Here is a 17,322-nt window from a genome sequence, read left to right on the forward strand (position 1 = left end):
TATTTCAATGGGTTTGTTATAAGCAGCCGGTTCTATAAAATCACGTGAAGTTTATTTTCGTAAGTTTTTTTTTAATAAATTAAAATTAAATCAATAAATTAAGAAATGTTACTTTTTACTTTTAAAAGTACTTATGCGCGCATCCAGACCATGTGATCTTCTGCAACGCCCAGATGTACAAAACAAACACTCCCACCTCTGTAATAAATACGGAGATGTTACGGTTAGGGTTAGTCCCGACTTAACCGGTACAAGGGATCACAGAGGTCAGGTGATAAGAATTGTAACTCAGACTATGTTTAGAAAACTAGTGCTGCCCAAGTCAGTGCTCAAGTCAGACTTCTACATGTTGGCTGATTAATGTGCTCAATGTCTTCCTTTGTACTTTACAGCATTTCTTTACATATGCCAAAGCCTTATGGACAGTACTGTATATGCATTTGCTCATGTGCTTTACCACCATTAACTACCTTTATTTCTATTGTCACACTCCATTTTGTCAAATAAATTTTGCATCATTGGCTGCTGAACACTGACCCAATCATGAGAGGCTCAACCACAGAAGAACAGCCTTTGATAGAAGACTTATTTTCTGTTAGAAACTACAAACAGCAGGTTCAGTTAATATTTATTAATAATTGTTACATGTAAATAACATGTAACAATAATTTGATGAAACGTTTCATTACTTAAGTACACAAGCTATATTTTAATCCATCAGGTTATGAGTTTTCCCAGGCAGTTAGAAGCGTAATTGATGTAAAGTTACAGGCTTTTAGCATGACAAGTGTGCTCTCAATATTTATATTTGGAGTTTTTATGGCTCCAAAGTTTTTGTTATGCAGTCTTTTTTGAACTGTCTTTATTTTGAGATGAAGACAAGCTTTATTTTTTGTTGGCCCTGCTTGTTTCTGCACATGCAACCATGTTCGTCTTGGACAGACAAGGACAATGATAGATTTTGAAAGTTTGTCAATACTTTCTTTTGGTGCCTTTGCAGTATGTGATTTAAGTCTAAATGTCAGCATATTGGAGGAAATTAGAAGTCAAAGAAGTCTACACTTCTTTTTTGTAGACATAAGAGGTAAAATAAGAGGTAATAAAGTGCTGTCCTTTAAACAACAGTTTCAATAGCTGGAAAGTTCTAATAATTTGTAAAGATAATTGATTGAAAAAGCTATAATTAAACCTTTAACTACTCCAATTCCATTTCATCCCTGTATTATGGTGAATAAAAATTATGTAAATTTAGGTACTAAAATTGGGAGGGGAAAAAATGCTTTAGCAACCATAAAAACAATAATTCACTGATCGTCTTTCAGATTTTTATTTTTGGCAAATTAAAAAAACGTCAAATTATAAAACATGTCAAATTATAAACAAATCGAACACAATAACAAATGGTCAGTTAATTAAGTAACTAAATGCATACTTGTCAATGCAATAAAGAATATGCTTTAAGACCCTGAAATATTTTTAAACAGTATTATTGTTATTTTTGTGATATTCACATATATTTTAACAAATTATATGCATTGACACTGTGCGCTACAGAGCACAGATTTTAAGTTTATAACAACTTAGTAAGGAAAGTGCTGTACGCCCACAGTGGATGTGTAATGTTTGCAGCTCTCATTCTTCTTGAGGAAAGTGCTCCTGGTCAATAAGAAAGAGCGGAGCTGTTCTGTCATGCAGTGACTAATGCACACACTCTCTCTCACACACACAGAGACACAACTTAGCTCGACATCAGGGAGGACGTGTGGTCAGCCTGACAAAATGCTTTACAGAACACACTCAAACTTTCTACTTGCCGGACATTTCAGGACATCCTCTGTCCCACAAAACCATGACAGTTTAGTGAAATGGAAGTGCATAATGATTCGGCATTTCGCCTGTAGTTAATACCTAGCCCAACTTCCAATATGGTAGAAGAGGTTGTTGTCGAGCTTTACGGTGTTGTCATGTCCCCGCAGTGCCGATAGTGGTGCTGTGAGGAGTCTACCGAGGACTGAACTAAAAAAAAAACCCAGCAGCCTAGCACTTCCAATGTTAGCCGAGGGTAATATACATTTTAATGCACCATTACTCTATAATTACTGGCGCACGGAATCAAAAAGGATTATTATCCGTAGCATATCGAGTACTGATGCATAACTGGTCCAGCTGAGTATATTAGGCATTTCCACAGTGCACCCGGAGTGAATACCCCGTACAGCCTGTACTAATTGAAGGTAAGCCTAACTATCTTACAGCCGGCCGCTTTACTAGTGAAGCCGCCGCTTTACAGCGCTCTAATCTGGTATGGTTGCCACTCGAGGGCCGGGGATTTCGAGCTGACCGTGGGCCGCTGTTTTCATCCGCCTTCTATTTACCATCTGTAGCCATGGTAAACATGGTAAAATACAGTTAAAACATTTAATTTTTATGTGTGCCTTTAACCCAGCACATAAAGTTATTTCATTCTCTTTTAAGCCTGCGTTAATGTTTTTTTTTTTTACGCTAGCTAGCATGCTGCGGAACTGGCTAACCTTAGCAGTTTTGTTTTTGTGGGCCTGGGTGAGGAGGCCTGTGCGCCTGCCCTTAGGCTTTCTTTGTAACAAAGATAAGTGCGATTAATGAACCTAGTCGATACTATTTAAATAGTGAGGAATACAAAAAATCTGTATAAAATAGTATGTTTTTATATAGCCCAGTAGGAGTTCGAAAATATGCTAGAACTGTGTTAATGTGTGCGCGTTTCCTGGATACGGCGGCTTTGTTTTTAGCACTATTAGCTAGTTATCCAGCTAACGCGGTGTATTTTACATATATCGGCTAAGCTAACTAGTGCTCTCTGGGAAATGTTTTTAGCTACTGGCTAACACTGGTTATATTAGATGAAAAAAATTAATAAAATAAATAAAATAAATGTGTGCCTCTGTGTAATTTGCGATGTCGCTTTTAATGTTCGCCTATAATTGTTTATATTGACAGTTGGTTAGCTAGTTCACTTTACTTCAAATTTAACGTTGTTTGCAGTTAACTGAACCGACGGTGGCTATCTATACGCGGATTAATTATATTAACCTGGTAGCAAAATAAGACGTTTTTAATTTTTTTTACCTCATATAGCCAAGCCACCCACGTATGTTTATCGTTTGTTTAAAGCTCTATTTACTTTATACGGTTAACTAGCAAGCTACGACTATAGCGTTGTGGCTCTCGTGTTATTTTACAGCTGTTCTGTTATCGTCCAGAAAGTAGTCGCAATTTCATCTGCTGTTAATATGCATGACTTACTCAGCGTGTAAGAAATCACAAACTGAAAGTAAAAAGCAAACCAAAACTTAGGACTGTGTTAATTTCCCCCCACATTTGGGTTTGTTTAAACGAGACTGATGTCCAGTCCGTAATAATATCAAGCTAAACCCTTACCAGTTTATAGTTATTTATATGCGTATTATTTATGCCATGCATGTATTTAGGCATTTTGTACGGGATGATTAATATTGGTCGGTTCTATGACCACATGTTTTTTAGTCTCACTATGCTTCAGTGTCCTCAGTGACCTCGGTGTGTTTGCACTGATAAGTGACTAGTGTCACTCTCATCCCCTGACCTCACCTGACTTCTCCCATGTGTAACGGTGTTGCATCCTGCCAACGTAAACAAATGAATATCTTCCCTTAATTACTTCATAAACTTTCTTTCCTTCTTTGACAGCATTGCCATGTTACTTGTAATCAGATACCTTGTTGTAAAGATTTTTCTTTCTGTTGAGCATGTGAAAAACCCCCAACTCTGATTCAGATCCACCTTTGAGGAAGAGGGTTAAGATGTCCCTTTAAATATGTTCTCAGCCCTCTTTTTCATATACAGAATGACTGAACAAATTCGAGTCCGATTATGAACAAACTCAAACTTGTCATGTACTCAGGTAAATTTGTACTCTAACTTGACACGGACTCGGAGTACAGTCGAGTCCGCGTCATGTGTAACATGAAAAGAAAGATAAAAAATAAATAACAACAAGAAATTAATGGATGTCTGCCTGTCTGACAATGCCTCATAATGCAAGTACTGAATTGAGTTCTCTTATCGGCGTATTACTGTTGGACACTCAAATAAATACACACACATCATGTCAAAGTGAAGGTGTGGTCGAGTATTCACGCAAACACAGTTATGTCTTAACTGAATGTAAACAGTTGGGAAAAAATTGGAGGTGTGTCAATACAGTATATTGGATCTGTGCATTAGGGCTTAAAGTGACCTAAAGCTGACCATGTCATTAATGTTAGTCAACAAAAGACAAAGAGAAAATTACCCACTCACTCATTTGACTGAATAACTTCAGTAAATTTAATAAGAATCACTGTATATATCATACAGTGATGTCTATTTTATTTTATATTTAATTGGTTTATTCAGTTTCCGTAGTATTTCTTACTTGAATACTACTAGACCTACCTGAGAAAACGTTATCATTTTCATGAAATAAGACTGTAGTCATATTGCCCACCCCTAAACATTACGATTTGGTTATTCCAGGCTTGAATGTCATGTAAAATGTGAAATGTACTTCTTAATGTAGTATATATCATAAACCCCTTTTATCATCTTAGGAATTAAAATAAAAAAAAAAGTTAGAAGAACAGAGCTGTGTTTAGAAATGAGTTTGTTGTCATTCATAGACAGATTAAAAGCAGTAATAAAGCATGAAGCTTGTTATGACATGCTGCTAAATGTAACTCTACTCTGTTCTCTCTCTCTCTCTCTCTCTCTCTCAGCCTATATAACTGGGGGAGAGGCATCAAATCATTGAAATGTCAACTTGAATTGGAGGACACAATATAGTGACACAATAACAAAACACGTTCATTGGTATTTTCATATTCTTGTCATATAATAAAAGTTCTACATATACATCTATATCCCTTTTTTTTCTTTGAAAGCATTTTTTGGTAGGAAACTAGTTGAAGTGCTGATGACATGAAATAAAAATATTAAATGGCAATGGAAGGTGTAATAGAGGTATTTTTTGTTATATTTATGTTGCCATTGGTTTGTGAAGGTTAAAATATTAAACAGCTCACTGTTGAGTTCACAATTGCAATTTAAAACCTTTTTTTTCAATTTAATTATTTTCTGGACTCTGCTGGATTCGACTCAGACTTGGCCATTAAGGACTCGGACTTGAATCCAACTCGGCCCCTTTTGGACTCGGACTCGATTGGTTAAGGACTTTGTCTCGACTTGAACTCAACAAAGGTGTGTCGACAAAGGACCCAGCACTACAAGTTAATAACCCAGGTTCTCAGGACAAGCAGATTGTGTGTCCAGGCTATTATTTTTTTATTCATAGTTTTGTGGCTGCAACCAGAAAAAGAAAAAAACCTACCTGTTATTGATTATGCAAAATAGAAGTTTTTATTTGGTGTGTATTTTTAAATATAATGTGCTTCCCTGTGGTGCGACACACCTTAAGGTTAAACTGTAGCATGAGCTACTTGTTCTGAGTCCTGAATCTGAATAATGTAACTGTCCTGATGTCTACACACTTTCAGCTAATGGTTAAACGTATCGTCAGAAAAGACTATCCAGACCTGAATAATATCCTGCACATGCTATGAAAGGAGAGATCACCACAGCTCATAGCTGAAGCAACCTACTAACTTTTTATCACTGGTGCAAATGTGATGTGGTACATTAGAAAGTTTGTTTATTTCCCTTAGTCTGTATTAATGTACTTACTTAGCAAACTAGCTCTCCATAAATTGTTCTATTACATGATCTACCAGTTTTTTTGTTAAGTCAGTTTCTGGGAATCCCAAATATGGTATTGGGCAGCACACTCGAGCTTTTGCCTACCCAGTGTGCCAGCTAATTAATTTATAATTTGTTTACCCCTGGTGTAAATAGACCGTATATTACATTTGCTTTTGAATATTAATGAGTCAAACAAATTTAGGCCGGTTTATTTGATCTGTTAACACTTAATGTTAATTGTGATGTACATATTCTAATTATGTCCTAAATGTCATACTGCTATAAGAGTTGTGTATTGTGATGTTGAATACAGAGCTAATAAAGTTTTCCCTTTTTTGTCAGCTGATGTTTTCAAGGAATAGAGTCACGTGATGTATGAGGGGAAACACATACACTTCTCGGAGGTGGACAATAAGCCTTTGTGCTCATACAGCCCTAAACTCTGCAAGCAGCGCAGACTCAATGGATATGCCTTCTGCATACGTCATGTTTTAGAGGACAAGACTGCTCCCTTTAAACAGTGTGAATATGTGGCCAAGTACAACAGCCAGCGATGCACCAACCCCATTCCTAAAGCCGAGGACCGCAGGTGAGTTGTTCTCGTTTTACTTTGTACCTACTTGCAAGTTCTATTCACCTGACAGGCGATTCAGATTTGAGCTTTATTATCCTAGAATCACAAAATCTCAGGTGTACACAGGCGATTTCCTGAGACTCAAAACATGCATTTTTTTTCCCCCCCAGCTCAGCTAGTAGCCTAAGTTTTGTTTTATGGGGACTTCCGGTGGAATGCCACGCATTCGATTGGCGTGGTTAAAAAAAAAAACTGACTCTGAATATCCCGTTTCTAAGATTGTTTGGGGGTTTGAGAATTTGTTTTCTCTTTGTACCTTTTAAGATGATTGTTTTGATATGCTATTGAGATCCGGAGCGAAGACAGAAACTAAGAGTGAAAAGAAAAGAAGCTGCTATGGCTGGAGAAGTAGTCAATGAGCTCCTCAAGTCATTAAAAGATTAAATTATGGAATTTAGAAGAGTTTCAAGGTTCTTCCAAGGATACTAAACAAGAGATCGGTGAGTTAAGGAATGATGTAAAGGAGTTATAAGGAATTGTTGGAGATCTGAAAGTGTGAATTCAACAAGCAGAGGATGGAGTCACTGAGGTGGAGGAAAGACAGCAGCTTTCAACACAAGCTTTAAGTTTTCTTCTACAAGAAAGCAAAACGCTGTGTGAAAGGACTGAATATCCACAAAATAAATCGCTGCAAAATAATATACAAATCTATTGGATAAGAGAAGGAATTGACATTGTGGGATTTGTTGAAAGAGGCCTGCGGTATCACTGAACATTTGACAATAGTACAAGCGCACCTTACTTAATCGATGAAATCCCCAATTAAAGATCACAAGCATGATCCATTATAGTCAGAGATTTGACATGGAATATGAAGCAACAAATGTTACAGGTTATTTGGGCAAAGAGAGAGATAACTTACGAGGGGAATAGAGTATACTTCAATCAGGAATTTTCAGCAAAAAACCTAGAACAGCGGAATTCTTTTAGATGGATGCCAAAAGCGTCAAGAAAAACACATTAAGTCCCACTTTCGATACCTGGTAAAACTGAGAATTTTCTGGAAGGAAGGCCAGCAGACATATGACAATATTCAGGCAGTTGAATACAACAAATGATTCCCGGAGGAGATGGGAAGAACGAATGAAGGGGGAGCAGGAAATTCAATGACCACTGGAGATTACAGGATGGACTAAAATTCAACGGATTCGTCAGGGAAATTTAGATAAGTGGGAGCAGTACTTTCTAAATGCCTTGGAGAGACAAGATGAATGATGAAACACATAAGGTGCTGATTAAATTTAATGGCCTTAAGTTAGAGAAAGGTATCAACCTCAGGTTAACGATTAAATAATCCCCAATGAATTATGGAGGGGTGATGAAGGAGGGAATTTAAGTTTTGTTTACTGATTTTTATTATTATTACTGTTGGGGAGGGAAAGAATGAAATGTACATAATTTAACAAGGGTTAAATAGTTGGAAGTTACAAGTTTTTTTTCCCTTCTTCCCTCTCTCTCTCCCCATTTTCTCTCCTGCTCTCTTTTTTGTGTTCTGTAAAAATGTTTTAAGGGGAGGAAAGAGGAATCTCTTACAGTTTGAAAATCACTAAATGTTAGGGGAGCAAATGCATTGGGAATTTGGAGACCCCTTTGCCCAAAATCAAAAGAAATTTTGGACAATATTAGGCAAACCTGTGAAGGATGCCACAGTTGGAAGTCCATTGTTAAGAGTGAATGCATGTTCTTTGTTTTTGCACAAGTTGGGAGTTTGTTTTATTTTTTTTTGTTTATTTGTGTGCGTGTTTATGAGGGAAGAAAATGAGGTGAAAGAATTGAATGTGTCCTTTTATGATGATATTCACATCATTATTAAGGGGGAAAGAAAGAAGTAAATGGGGGTGGGGGGGGGGGGTCTTAAAATAATAACTTTAAACACAAATGGTCTGAACAACCCAATAAAAAGAAAGAAGGTACTTCAGAAACTTAAGAGAGCTAAAGGGGAAATTATAATAATAATAATTATTATTATAAATAAAGATGAACATAAAAAATTAGAAATGTTGGTTGGAGCTCAAGTATTTGCATCATCATTTACATCATCAAAAAGAGGAGTAGCAATAATGGTTACGGAATACCTGAACTAGTGAATTTAATAAAATAGACAAGGAGGGAAGATCTGTATTTGTGAGAGGAGAATTAGAAGGGCAAATAGTAAGTTTAATTAATATATACAACCCACCTGGGGAAAATGTAAAATTTAAAAATATATATTTTATTGTTGTTGTTAATGGATATTAAAGGAATAATGTTTATGGCAGGAGATTTCAATTTGGTTATGGATGAAGAATTAGATACTCAGAGTACAAGAAAACATTCTGCATCAAGCAGGTGAGGAGCTGGGGTTGATAGATGTGTGGTGTTTAATGCATCCACAGATTAAAGAGTTTACATATTACTCTGAAGTTCATAATATTTATTATAGATTAGATTATGTTTAAAAACTATGTGCTAAGGGTAAAGAACTGTGAAATTTTGCCAACAACTGTAGTAGATCATGCAGTAATGATGGTAGAAATGGAGCTTGGGAGTATACAAGGAACCTCAATATGAAGGTTTAATAATTCTCTTCTTAGGGATAATATTTTTAAAGATAAAATAATACGTTATTTTAAAAATTATATACAGAGTAATGATAATGGAGAAGTGACATCAGTTATACTGTGGGAGGCTGCTAAAGCCACGATGAAGGGGGAAATAATAGCATATGCATAATTGAAAAAGTCAAATAGAGAAGTTAAACTTAGAATTTTTTTTTTAAAGTTTACAAGAAAAGCATGAGGAAAATAAAAATAAGGAAGTTTACGAGGAGTTAAAGGAGGAAAGGAAGGCCTTAGATAAAATAGCAACTGCAGAGATTGAGAAGAATATAATGTATACTAGACAGAAATACTTTATCAAAATCTTTTAAAATGCCAGCATTTAAATAAAAAACAAAAAGAAAAATCTGCAATAATGAGTATAAGGGATCAAGGGTCAGTTGAAAGAAAGGGAAAGTTAAAAATAGTAATGATCTCATAACCAATGAGGACATATAGAGTGGCTTGATGTTTACTTCTATGTTATCGAGTTTGGTTATTGGGCTAAATCCATGTAAATTTATCTTTGTTTGGTTTTAATACTAGTTAATAATGTATTTAATGATTATTAATGTGCATGTAAATTTACTTGCAGCATTTTTATTATGTATGTTTCTGTATCCATGGTGCAATTTGCTGATTGCATTGTAAATGCAGTAAGAGGAAAGATAATACAGTTTAGTTAGCTGTATCTGCAGCAGATGACCTTGATTTCCATTAAAGTTTATGACATGCCTGTCACCATTGTTTTATTAATGTTTAATGGTACATTGTTTTCTATTTTAGATACTGTAACAGCCACCTGCAAGTGCTGGGCTTCATCCCCAAGAAAGAGCGTAAGAAAAAGCATGATACGTTGGATTCTGTGGCGCTGAACATCACAGTGCCCTCTCTAGCTCTCAAAGCCTCTAATGGTTTAGATGGTTTGCCTCCTTCTCCACCCTGTACCCGTCTGCCCCACCTTGCCCTGTCCGACACACACCTGCTTGACCCCTTCGCCTTTTATGAGGAGGACGGGGATGAAGTAGAGAGCACCACACGCAAGAACTCTGTACTTAAGAGGAAACCTGCTAGTCGGCTAGTACTCAATCAGCAAGGGCCACGCCATGATGCTGACCTTCCTTCACCCACGTCGGAGCAATTGACACCAATCACAGTGACCTGCACACTGCCCAGATCGCCGCACCTACCAACACCAGCAGCACCACCTGCACCTCCCCCACCCACCCAGCATGCTGGCCACGCTTCCTACATCCAGCAGGGGGCATCACAGGCTCTGCTATTTAAGCCAGCACCAGCTCCGACTGGAGAATCTCTGGTGCCTGCCACGCCCTCCCCATCAGGCCAGCAGTACCGGAAAACCTTCCTCACTGCCCCCAGTCACCCACCTGCTGGCACGCGGGAGTGTCCACAGAGCCGCACCATTGCTATGCGACCCACTGCCTTCATAGCACCTCCTGCCTGCCTGTCAAGACTACAGCATCTTGTGCAGCTCTGTGCAAACAGACACAAAGAGCATGGAGACCTCTTCCTTCATCTTGGTATTAATAGCTTATTAAACATACAGTTTTAATGTTTTACCAGCCTCATAGACAGAGAGCACCAATAAACAGTAATTCAGACTTGCCTCACTAACTTAACCCTCCTATTATGTTGTAAAAAAATGTTCTTGGTTCAAAATGACTTCCACAGTTTAAATACACACAAAAACAGCAAGGAACAGCTTAAAACAGTAAACCGTTATTATGGTTGTCCAAGACAAGCCATAAGTAGAAATATTTTCCTCATTTAGGGTCATTGAATTTTTTTGACTTTGCATTTAATTTCGAGAGAAAAAGAGATTAACCAGTATTTCAGACATCTCAAATGTGGTAATGGGTTCAATTGACCCATTACATAATAGGAGGGTTAAATACTGTGACAAGCTGCAGACATTATTATTTTCTATATAAAATATATATATGAAATGTATTATAATATAAAATAATAAGTGACTATGTATTCATGGAGCGATACTAACCTGTATAACTGTGTATTCAGGACTGGACTGGTCTGATGAAAGTGCTGATGAGGATGAAGAAGCAGAAGAGAGAATTCCTTCATTGCCTCAGGCCTGGAGACTGCAGGAAGGGAGTCCTCACCACCAGTAAGGAATTCTTTTGAAATTGTAGAAACGTACATGAGCACGCTGAAGTGTGACTTCTGCTTGGATGTGATGAAACTGGTAGACCATGTTACCTGGCTTGTAAGATAAAATCTATCAGCTGTGTCCCTCTGTAAATGTAGTCCTTCTGGTAAGCAGTTGTAGAGGAATTTTTTTACTGTGATTCAGTTAGTCTACCAATTCTTCTACCATATTCTTATAGTTGTTCTGTCCCCCCCACAGTTCCATTGGTGAACGTGAGGAGCCTAGGCGGTCTCGTCTGGCTCAGCTCTGTACATACCTGCAGGAGCGCTACAAGCACCTGTGTAGGCAAGAGAGAGCTGCCACTCGCCACACCAGATACAAGTACGCCTTTAGGAAAGCTCTGCTCCATGCAGCCAGCAAGGACCCTGACTGCACAGGAGAACTCATCCAACAGCTCAGCAAAACATCACACACCGTGAGCAGGTATTAGAACTGAGGTGTGTGTGTGTGTGTGTGAGAGAGAGAGAGAGAGAGAGAGAGAGAGAGAGAGAGAGAGAATGAATGAGAATAGGTTTTAGAGAGGTTGAAAGTGTATGTTATAAGATGTTTCATGTTTTCTAGGCGTGCAGTACAACAGGAAGTGGAAAAATCTGTCTGTACTGGTAGCACCAAGGGTCAACCTTGCAGCAACCCATCTCTGCCTTTTACACGCCACTGCTTCCAACGTATCCTTCTGCCATGTGCCCGCATATACTGCAGTGCACCGGTTACATATTACAAATGATCACCACCACATCTGTGTGTGTTCTAGTGAAATTCTTGCTCCATTTTGATTATGAGCAGATGTACATTTCACATCTTATGTGGAGGTGTATTTTGGATGGTGTTATCCCTTTACAGTGTTGCTTTGTAGATATCCTGCTGAACCGCTCGCAGCAGCTCTTCTCCAGCTGCACGGCACGATTTGCTGATGGGCAGCAGTGCTCTGTCCCCGTCTTCGACATCACACACCAGACACCTCTCTGTGATGAACATGCCAAGAAAATGGTAATCAATTTATTTATTTATTTATTTATTTTTTTAAATGTAATTGTTGGGCTCTCTCCCAGATCAGAATAATGACATATATTATACATACATACATACAATAAACATCTGTTATATGAAGGCAATTTATGTACAGTGGCATTACAAATTAACAAGTACCAGTAGTTATCTGTCTTATACTTGGGTTATATTCCCTATACAAGAGTGAAGAGTATGGTTTATTTACCCGCAGTTAGAGAATATAGAGGGAGGTAATATGCCTAAACATTACAAAAAATGCTACTACCACCTTACTACAAGATAATGTAAATGTATGTACAACCCCAATTCTGAAAAAGTTGGGACAGTATGGAAAATGCAAAAAACAAACAAAAACAGTCATCTGAAAATTCAGTTCACCCTGTATTATATTGAAAACACACTATGAACATATTATTTGATGTTTTACTTTGTGACTTTATTTTATTTTTGAAAATATACACTCATTTAAAATCTGATGACTACAGCACACTCCAAAAAATTTGGGACAGTCGACTGTTTACCGCTGTGTAACATCACCTTTTCTTTTAATAACACTTATTAAGCGTTTGGGCGCTGAGTGAAGACACCAGTTGGTTAAGTTTAGCAAGCGGAATTTTCCGCGTTCATCCATTATGCACTTCTTCAGCTGTATGGGGCCTTCGTTGCCTTATTTTGCGCTTCATAATGCAACACATTCTCAATCGGAGACAGGTCTGCAGGCAGGCCATGCTAGCACCCGCACTCTCTGCTTACGCAACCATGTGCTTGTAATACGGGCAGAATGTGGTTTGCCGGTGTCCTGCTCTGGATGGCAGCATATGTTGCTCCAAAATTAAGAAATAAGGTCCTGGTAAATTAGTGGAAAAGTAAAGGATGGTATTTTGTTTCACAAGCATAGAGTTTTAAAAAAAAAAAAAAAAAAAAAAAGGGGAGATCATTGTAGACCTTTTTTCCAGGAAAACTTATACGTTTCCTTGAAAAGATCCCTTTCAGCAAAACCAATTTGACAGTCGATTAAACACTAAATAAGGATTAAATAATGTTGATAACGCAGTAAACAGTACTCGACAGTGCTGTTATTTGAAATAGAACCACATGTGATGTTAAAAACCAGTGTGAAGGCAGGGTAAGTACTATGACCAGCCATGAAACCAGGCTGCTGAGGACTTGCTACAGAACAAGTAAATTATCTTCCATTGTTGGCTTCTGTGTTAAAAGATTTCATTAAAAGGTTTTGTTTGTTTGATGTTTCCTGCAGGATAATTTCCTGCGTGGGGATAGCAACAGGCGGGTGCAGCAGCAGCAGAGACGACCACGTAAAAAGACCAAACCACCAGCGTTGACAAAGAAACACAAGAAAAAGAGGAGGAAAGTAGTGCGCCGTCCCCAGAAACCCATTCCTCCTGCCCTACCACAGGGCAACCTGCCCATGCCTCTTACATTGGCACTGCCCACTCACCATGCCAGTATCAGGTACACATACCCACATCAGCCTCACACAGCATAGTACTTATCCACCTGACAGAATGGTACGGTACAGTACATAACATAACTACATAACATGCAACTTTTTTACCTTTATTTGTAACAAAACGAAAAACCCACAAGCTACCACGAATTGCTTTCCCCCAGACCGTACAGCACAGCAGTCAGTAATAGTGTCTAATAACTTCATCTAGTACTGCTTTCAGCTTCTCAATCTTGAATCTCTCAACCCCATATCTTCCAGAGCGGTGTTGGCTCTTAAAGGGGTCTGTGCAGCCTAGCCAGGGGGTCCATGATTTTCTAATCATAACTCATGATTATAAAAGTTATATTTATTATTGCGCTTGTTAATAGTTATCAGCCTGTTTGACTGGTCAGTTGAATTGAAATCAGTTAATCCTCAGGAACTCAGAAACAAGGCTTATTAAATGACGTCAACTTGGACCTAAAGTGCTTGCTATGTGGAAAGATTAGGAATAAAAATCTGTATGGCTCAAATAAATAACCAGAATATTATTGTACATGTATGAACAATGAGCCTAATAGTTTGAAATTAATACAGGTGCATCTCCAAAAATTTGAATATCGTGGAATTTTTTTAAAGAATAATTTAATTAAGAAAGTCAAACTTTCATATATTCTAGATTTATTACACATAAATTGAAATATTTCAAGCCTTTTTTTGTTTTAATCTTGATTACAGGTTACAGCTCATCGAAATCAAAAATCCAGTATCTCAAAATATTAGAATAAAGAATTTATAATAAAGAAATATCGCAGTGTCACACCACTCCTGAACCAGAGACAAAGTCAGAAGCGTCTTGCCTGGGCTAAGGTGGGAAAAAAAAACTGGGCTGTTCTTCAGTTGTCCTAAATCCTCTTTTCAGATGAAAGTAAATTGTGCATTTCGTTTGGAAATCAAGGTCCCAGAGTCTGGAGGAAGAGTGGAGGGACACAGAATCCAAGTTGCTTGAAGTCCAGTGTGACGTTACCACAGTCAGTGATGATTTGGGGTGCCATGTTATCTGCTGGTCCACTGTGTTTTCTTGAGTCGAGAGTCAATGCAGCGTCTACCAGGAGATTTTAGAGCACTTCATGCTTCCATCTGCTGACAAGCTTTATGGCGATGGAGTCCTTTTCCAGCAGGACTTGCACCTGCCCACAGCGCCAAAACTACTAGTAACTGGTTTTCTGTCCATGATATTACTGTGCTTGATTGGCCAGCAAAACTCACCTGACTTGAAGCCCATTGATGCAGTAATTTGTGCAAAAGGAGCTCTGAGCAAGTATTGAGTGCATAAATTAACATACTTTTCAGAAGGTCCACATTTTCTGTATTATAAATTCTTTAGTCTAATATTTAAAGATACTGGATTTTTTTATTTCTGAGCTGTAAGCTGTAAAAATCAAGATTAAACCAAAAAAAGGCTTGAAATATTTCACTTTATGTGTAATAAATCTAGATTATATGAAAGTTCCACTTTTCAAATTAAATTATGTAAAAAAAAAAAAAAAAAAAAAAAAAAAAAAATTAATAAAAAAAAAAACACTTCCACAATATTCAAATTTTTTGAGATGCACCTGTATGTTTGGAGGAGCTGCTGTCCATGGGCCCTCTTGGTCCAGAGTTCTCTGGAAAAAATGCTGCTCCAGAGAACTCCTTTCTTCAACAGGTACCATTGTGCTGTACGAAATGGACACGGGTATACGACCAGGGTTCCGGTTTTGAATTAGTGCGGTAATGCACAATACAAGTACTGTCAGGTGGAACATTGATGTAGTGAGGAGAAATTATTGGCAGATCTCTAGTACTTCATTGGTTTTACTTTAAATGTTTTATTTATTGCTTTCAATTTCCAAGATCTTGCCTTGCTTTATCTCTCTCGCTCTCGTGCTCTCGTCAGGAGTCCCTCTACACCTGACCTCAGTGCAGATGAACTTCCTGATGACATCACCACTGATATAGCAGACATTCCAAATGATTTGGAGTTGAATCAGGAAGACTTTTCTGATGTGCTGCCCAGATTGCCTGATGATCTGCAGGACTTTGACCTGTTTGAGGGTAATTGCACACTAACGCACACATTCATTCACACACTTTTTTTTTTTTTTTTAATTAGAACAGCAAGTTCCAACGCTTACATAACCTTCGAGTAAAAAAGACAGAAAAGGAATTGATACTATTTGGTAGGTGACTTTAATGTAGGTGACATGGTGGTGCACTGGTGTTACTGTCTGAGTGGAGCTTCTGTTCATGCCTGGTATTTAGAATTAAACTGTCAGTGTGTCTTTTCTGTTGTAATTGTGTGATATCTCCATAGCTCTTCTGCATGTGGATTAAAATGTACAATATTTGTGTTTAGGTAAGAATGGTGAGCTTCTTCCTACCACAGAAGAGGCAGAGGAGCTGGTTCGTGCGCTACAGGCGATGGGTTCATATCCTGACACGCTGGTGTGTTTAAACTCCATGGCCGAACTGGCCCCGGCTGATGACCATCGCGCTATGAGTGTCTTCTCTGGTTCCGGGGTCACGGTGACCGCCATGGGCGACCTACTAAACGGCCGAATAGCATCGGACAGCTTCCCGAGTCTGGAGCTGGAGGACAATCTCCTTCATCACTCAGCAGATGAGCATTTCCCTCCATCCCTGTCTCCGCAGCCACCACCAGCCACTGCCTCAATGCCTGCTGCTGGCTCGAACCGTGCACTGAATGAGCGAACGTTCCCTCACTCGGCTCTCCTTAAACGAGAGCCTGCGCTGCCCTCCTCTCCTCCAGGCAGCCATTACAGTAGTGACCACGTGCCGTCTCCTTACAGCGACCATATCTCCTCCCCACACTCTGCCTCCTACCAGACTGAGCCTCCTCTCCTGCTGGAGGTGCCTCTCAGCGGATTACCAGGCGCTCCTCGCTCCTCCTGGAGCAACCTCGCCCTCTCCCTCACAGAACCAATGCAGTTTGGGAACCTCTTGACACAGGACACTCATCTCCTCTCCACCGCTCTGTCTACTCCTCCCTCCATCACACACCCACCCTCTGCTCCCTCCTCATCTCCTCCAAACTCCCCCCGTGACCTGCTCAGCACTAGCCAGCCCAAACTGCAGCTCCCACAATTCAGCGCAGCCTTCGGTCATCAGCTCGCCTCTCACAGCGGCATCCCGAAAGACGTACAGCCCAGCCACAGTTCCACAGCGCCCCCGACGGGATTCACGAGTGCTGGTGTCACTGCTGCAGGTGCCAACAGTGTTGCACCTACTTTCCAGCAGAGCAAGTGAAAAGAACAGACAGGCATGTACATGCACCCACCCCCACATCTTAGCCTTTTCAGGGTTCTGTTGAAGCAGTTGAAGGGGAGGGGGTATCATGATGTTTTCTTGTGCTGAGTTTGTGTTTCAGTTGGAGGTCTGGTTTAACCCAGCACAGCAGTCACCATGTTACTGCCTCTCCCACGTCACCACATCATTTACTGACCCCTCTGTCTCTCATTCAAGGCTTCAGTAAGCAGAAGCAGACAGCATTGAAGTGTCTGTGCTGTTTCCGAGTATATATATATATATATATATATATATATATATATATATATATATATATATATATATATATATATATATATATATATATATATATATATATATATATATAAAATATATAAATTTTAAAATTGATCACAGTGAGGGTGTC

The 17,322-nt window shown here is 38.8% G+C and overlaps 1 protein-coding gene across 3 annotated transcripts; it reads left to right on the top strand.

Moving 5' to 3' along the window:
* The first annotated feature begins 1,982 nt into the window (after nt 1-1,982).
* On the top strand, nt 1,983-17,177 carry LOC128608910 (INO80 complex subunit D). 3 transcript variants are annotated; one of them, XM_053627086.1, is made up of 12 exons: nt 1,983-2,234; nt 4,773-4,866; nt 5,156-5,253; nt 6,094-6,340; nt 9,748-10,502; nt 11,002-11,107; nt 11,348-11,572; nt 11,711-11,814; nt 12,003-12,136; nt 13,416-13,630; nt 15,547-15,704; nt 16,006-17,177. In XM_053627086.1, the coding sequence occupies exons 4-12, from the start codon at nt 6,123-6,125 to the stop codon at nt 16,914-16,916; spliced, it is 2,826 nt and encodes a 941-aa protein (XP_053483061.1). In that variant the 5' UTR covers nt 1,983-2,234; nt 4,773-4,866; nt 5,156-5,253; nt 6,094-6,122; the 3' UTR covers nt 16,917-17,177. The 3 variants fall into 3 exon arrangements, with proteins under 3 accessions (XP_053483061.1, XP_053483060.1, XP_053483059.1); XM_053627085.1 differs by lacking the exon at nt 4,773-4,866; XM_053627084.1 differs by lacking the exons at nt 4,773-4,866; nt 5,156-5,253.
* The last annotated feature ends 145 nt before the right edge of the window (nt 17,178-17,322 follow it).

This window comes from Ictalurus furcatus, chromosome 6 (genome assembly GCF_023375685.1).
Source record: "Ictalurus furcatus strain D&B chromosome 6, Billie_1.0, whole genome shotgun sequence".
Classification (NCBI taxonomy): domain Eukaryota; kingdom Metazoa; phylum Chordata; class Actinopteri; order Siluriformes; family Ictaluridae; genus Ictalurus; species Ictalurus furcatus.

Excerpts from the sequence above, each read along its gene's own strand:
- LOC128608910 (XM_053627086.1), top strand. The coding sequence starts at position 6,123 with ATGTATGAGGGGAAACACATACACTTCTCGGAGGTGGACAATAAGCCT. Across the intron at positions 11,573-11,710 it reads ACATCACACACCGTGAGCAG|GCGTGCAGTACAACAGGAAG; the intron begins GTATTAGAACTG and ends CATGTTTTCTAG. Across the intron at positions 13,631-15,546 it reads ACTCACCATGCCAGTATCAG|GAGTCCCTCTACACCTGACC; the intron begins GTACACATACCC and ends TGCTCTCGTCAG.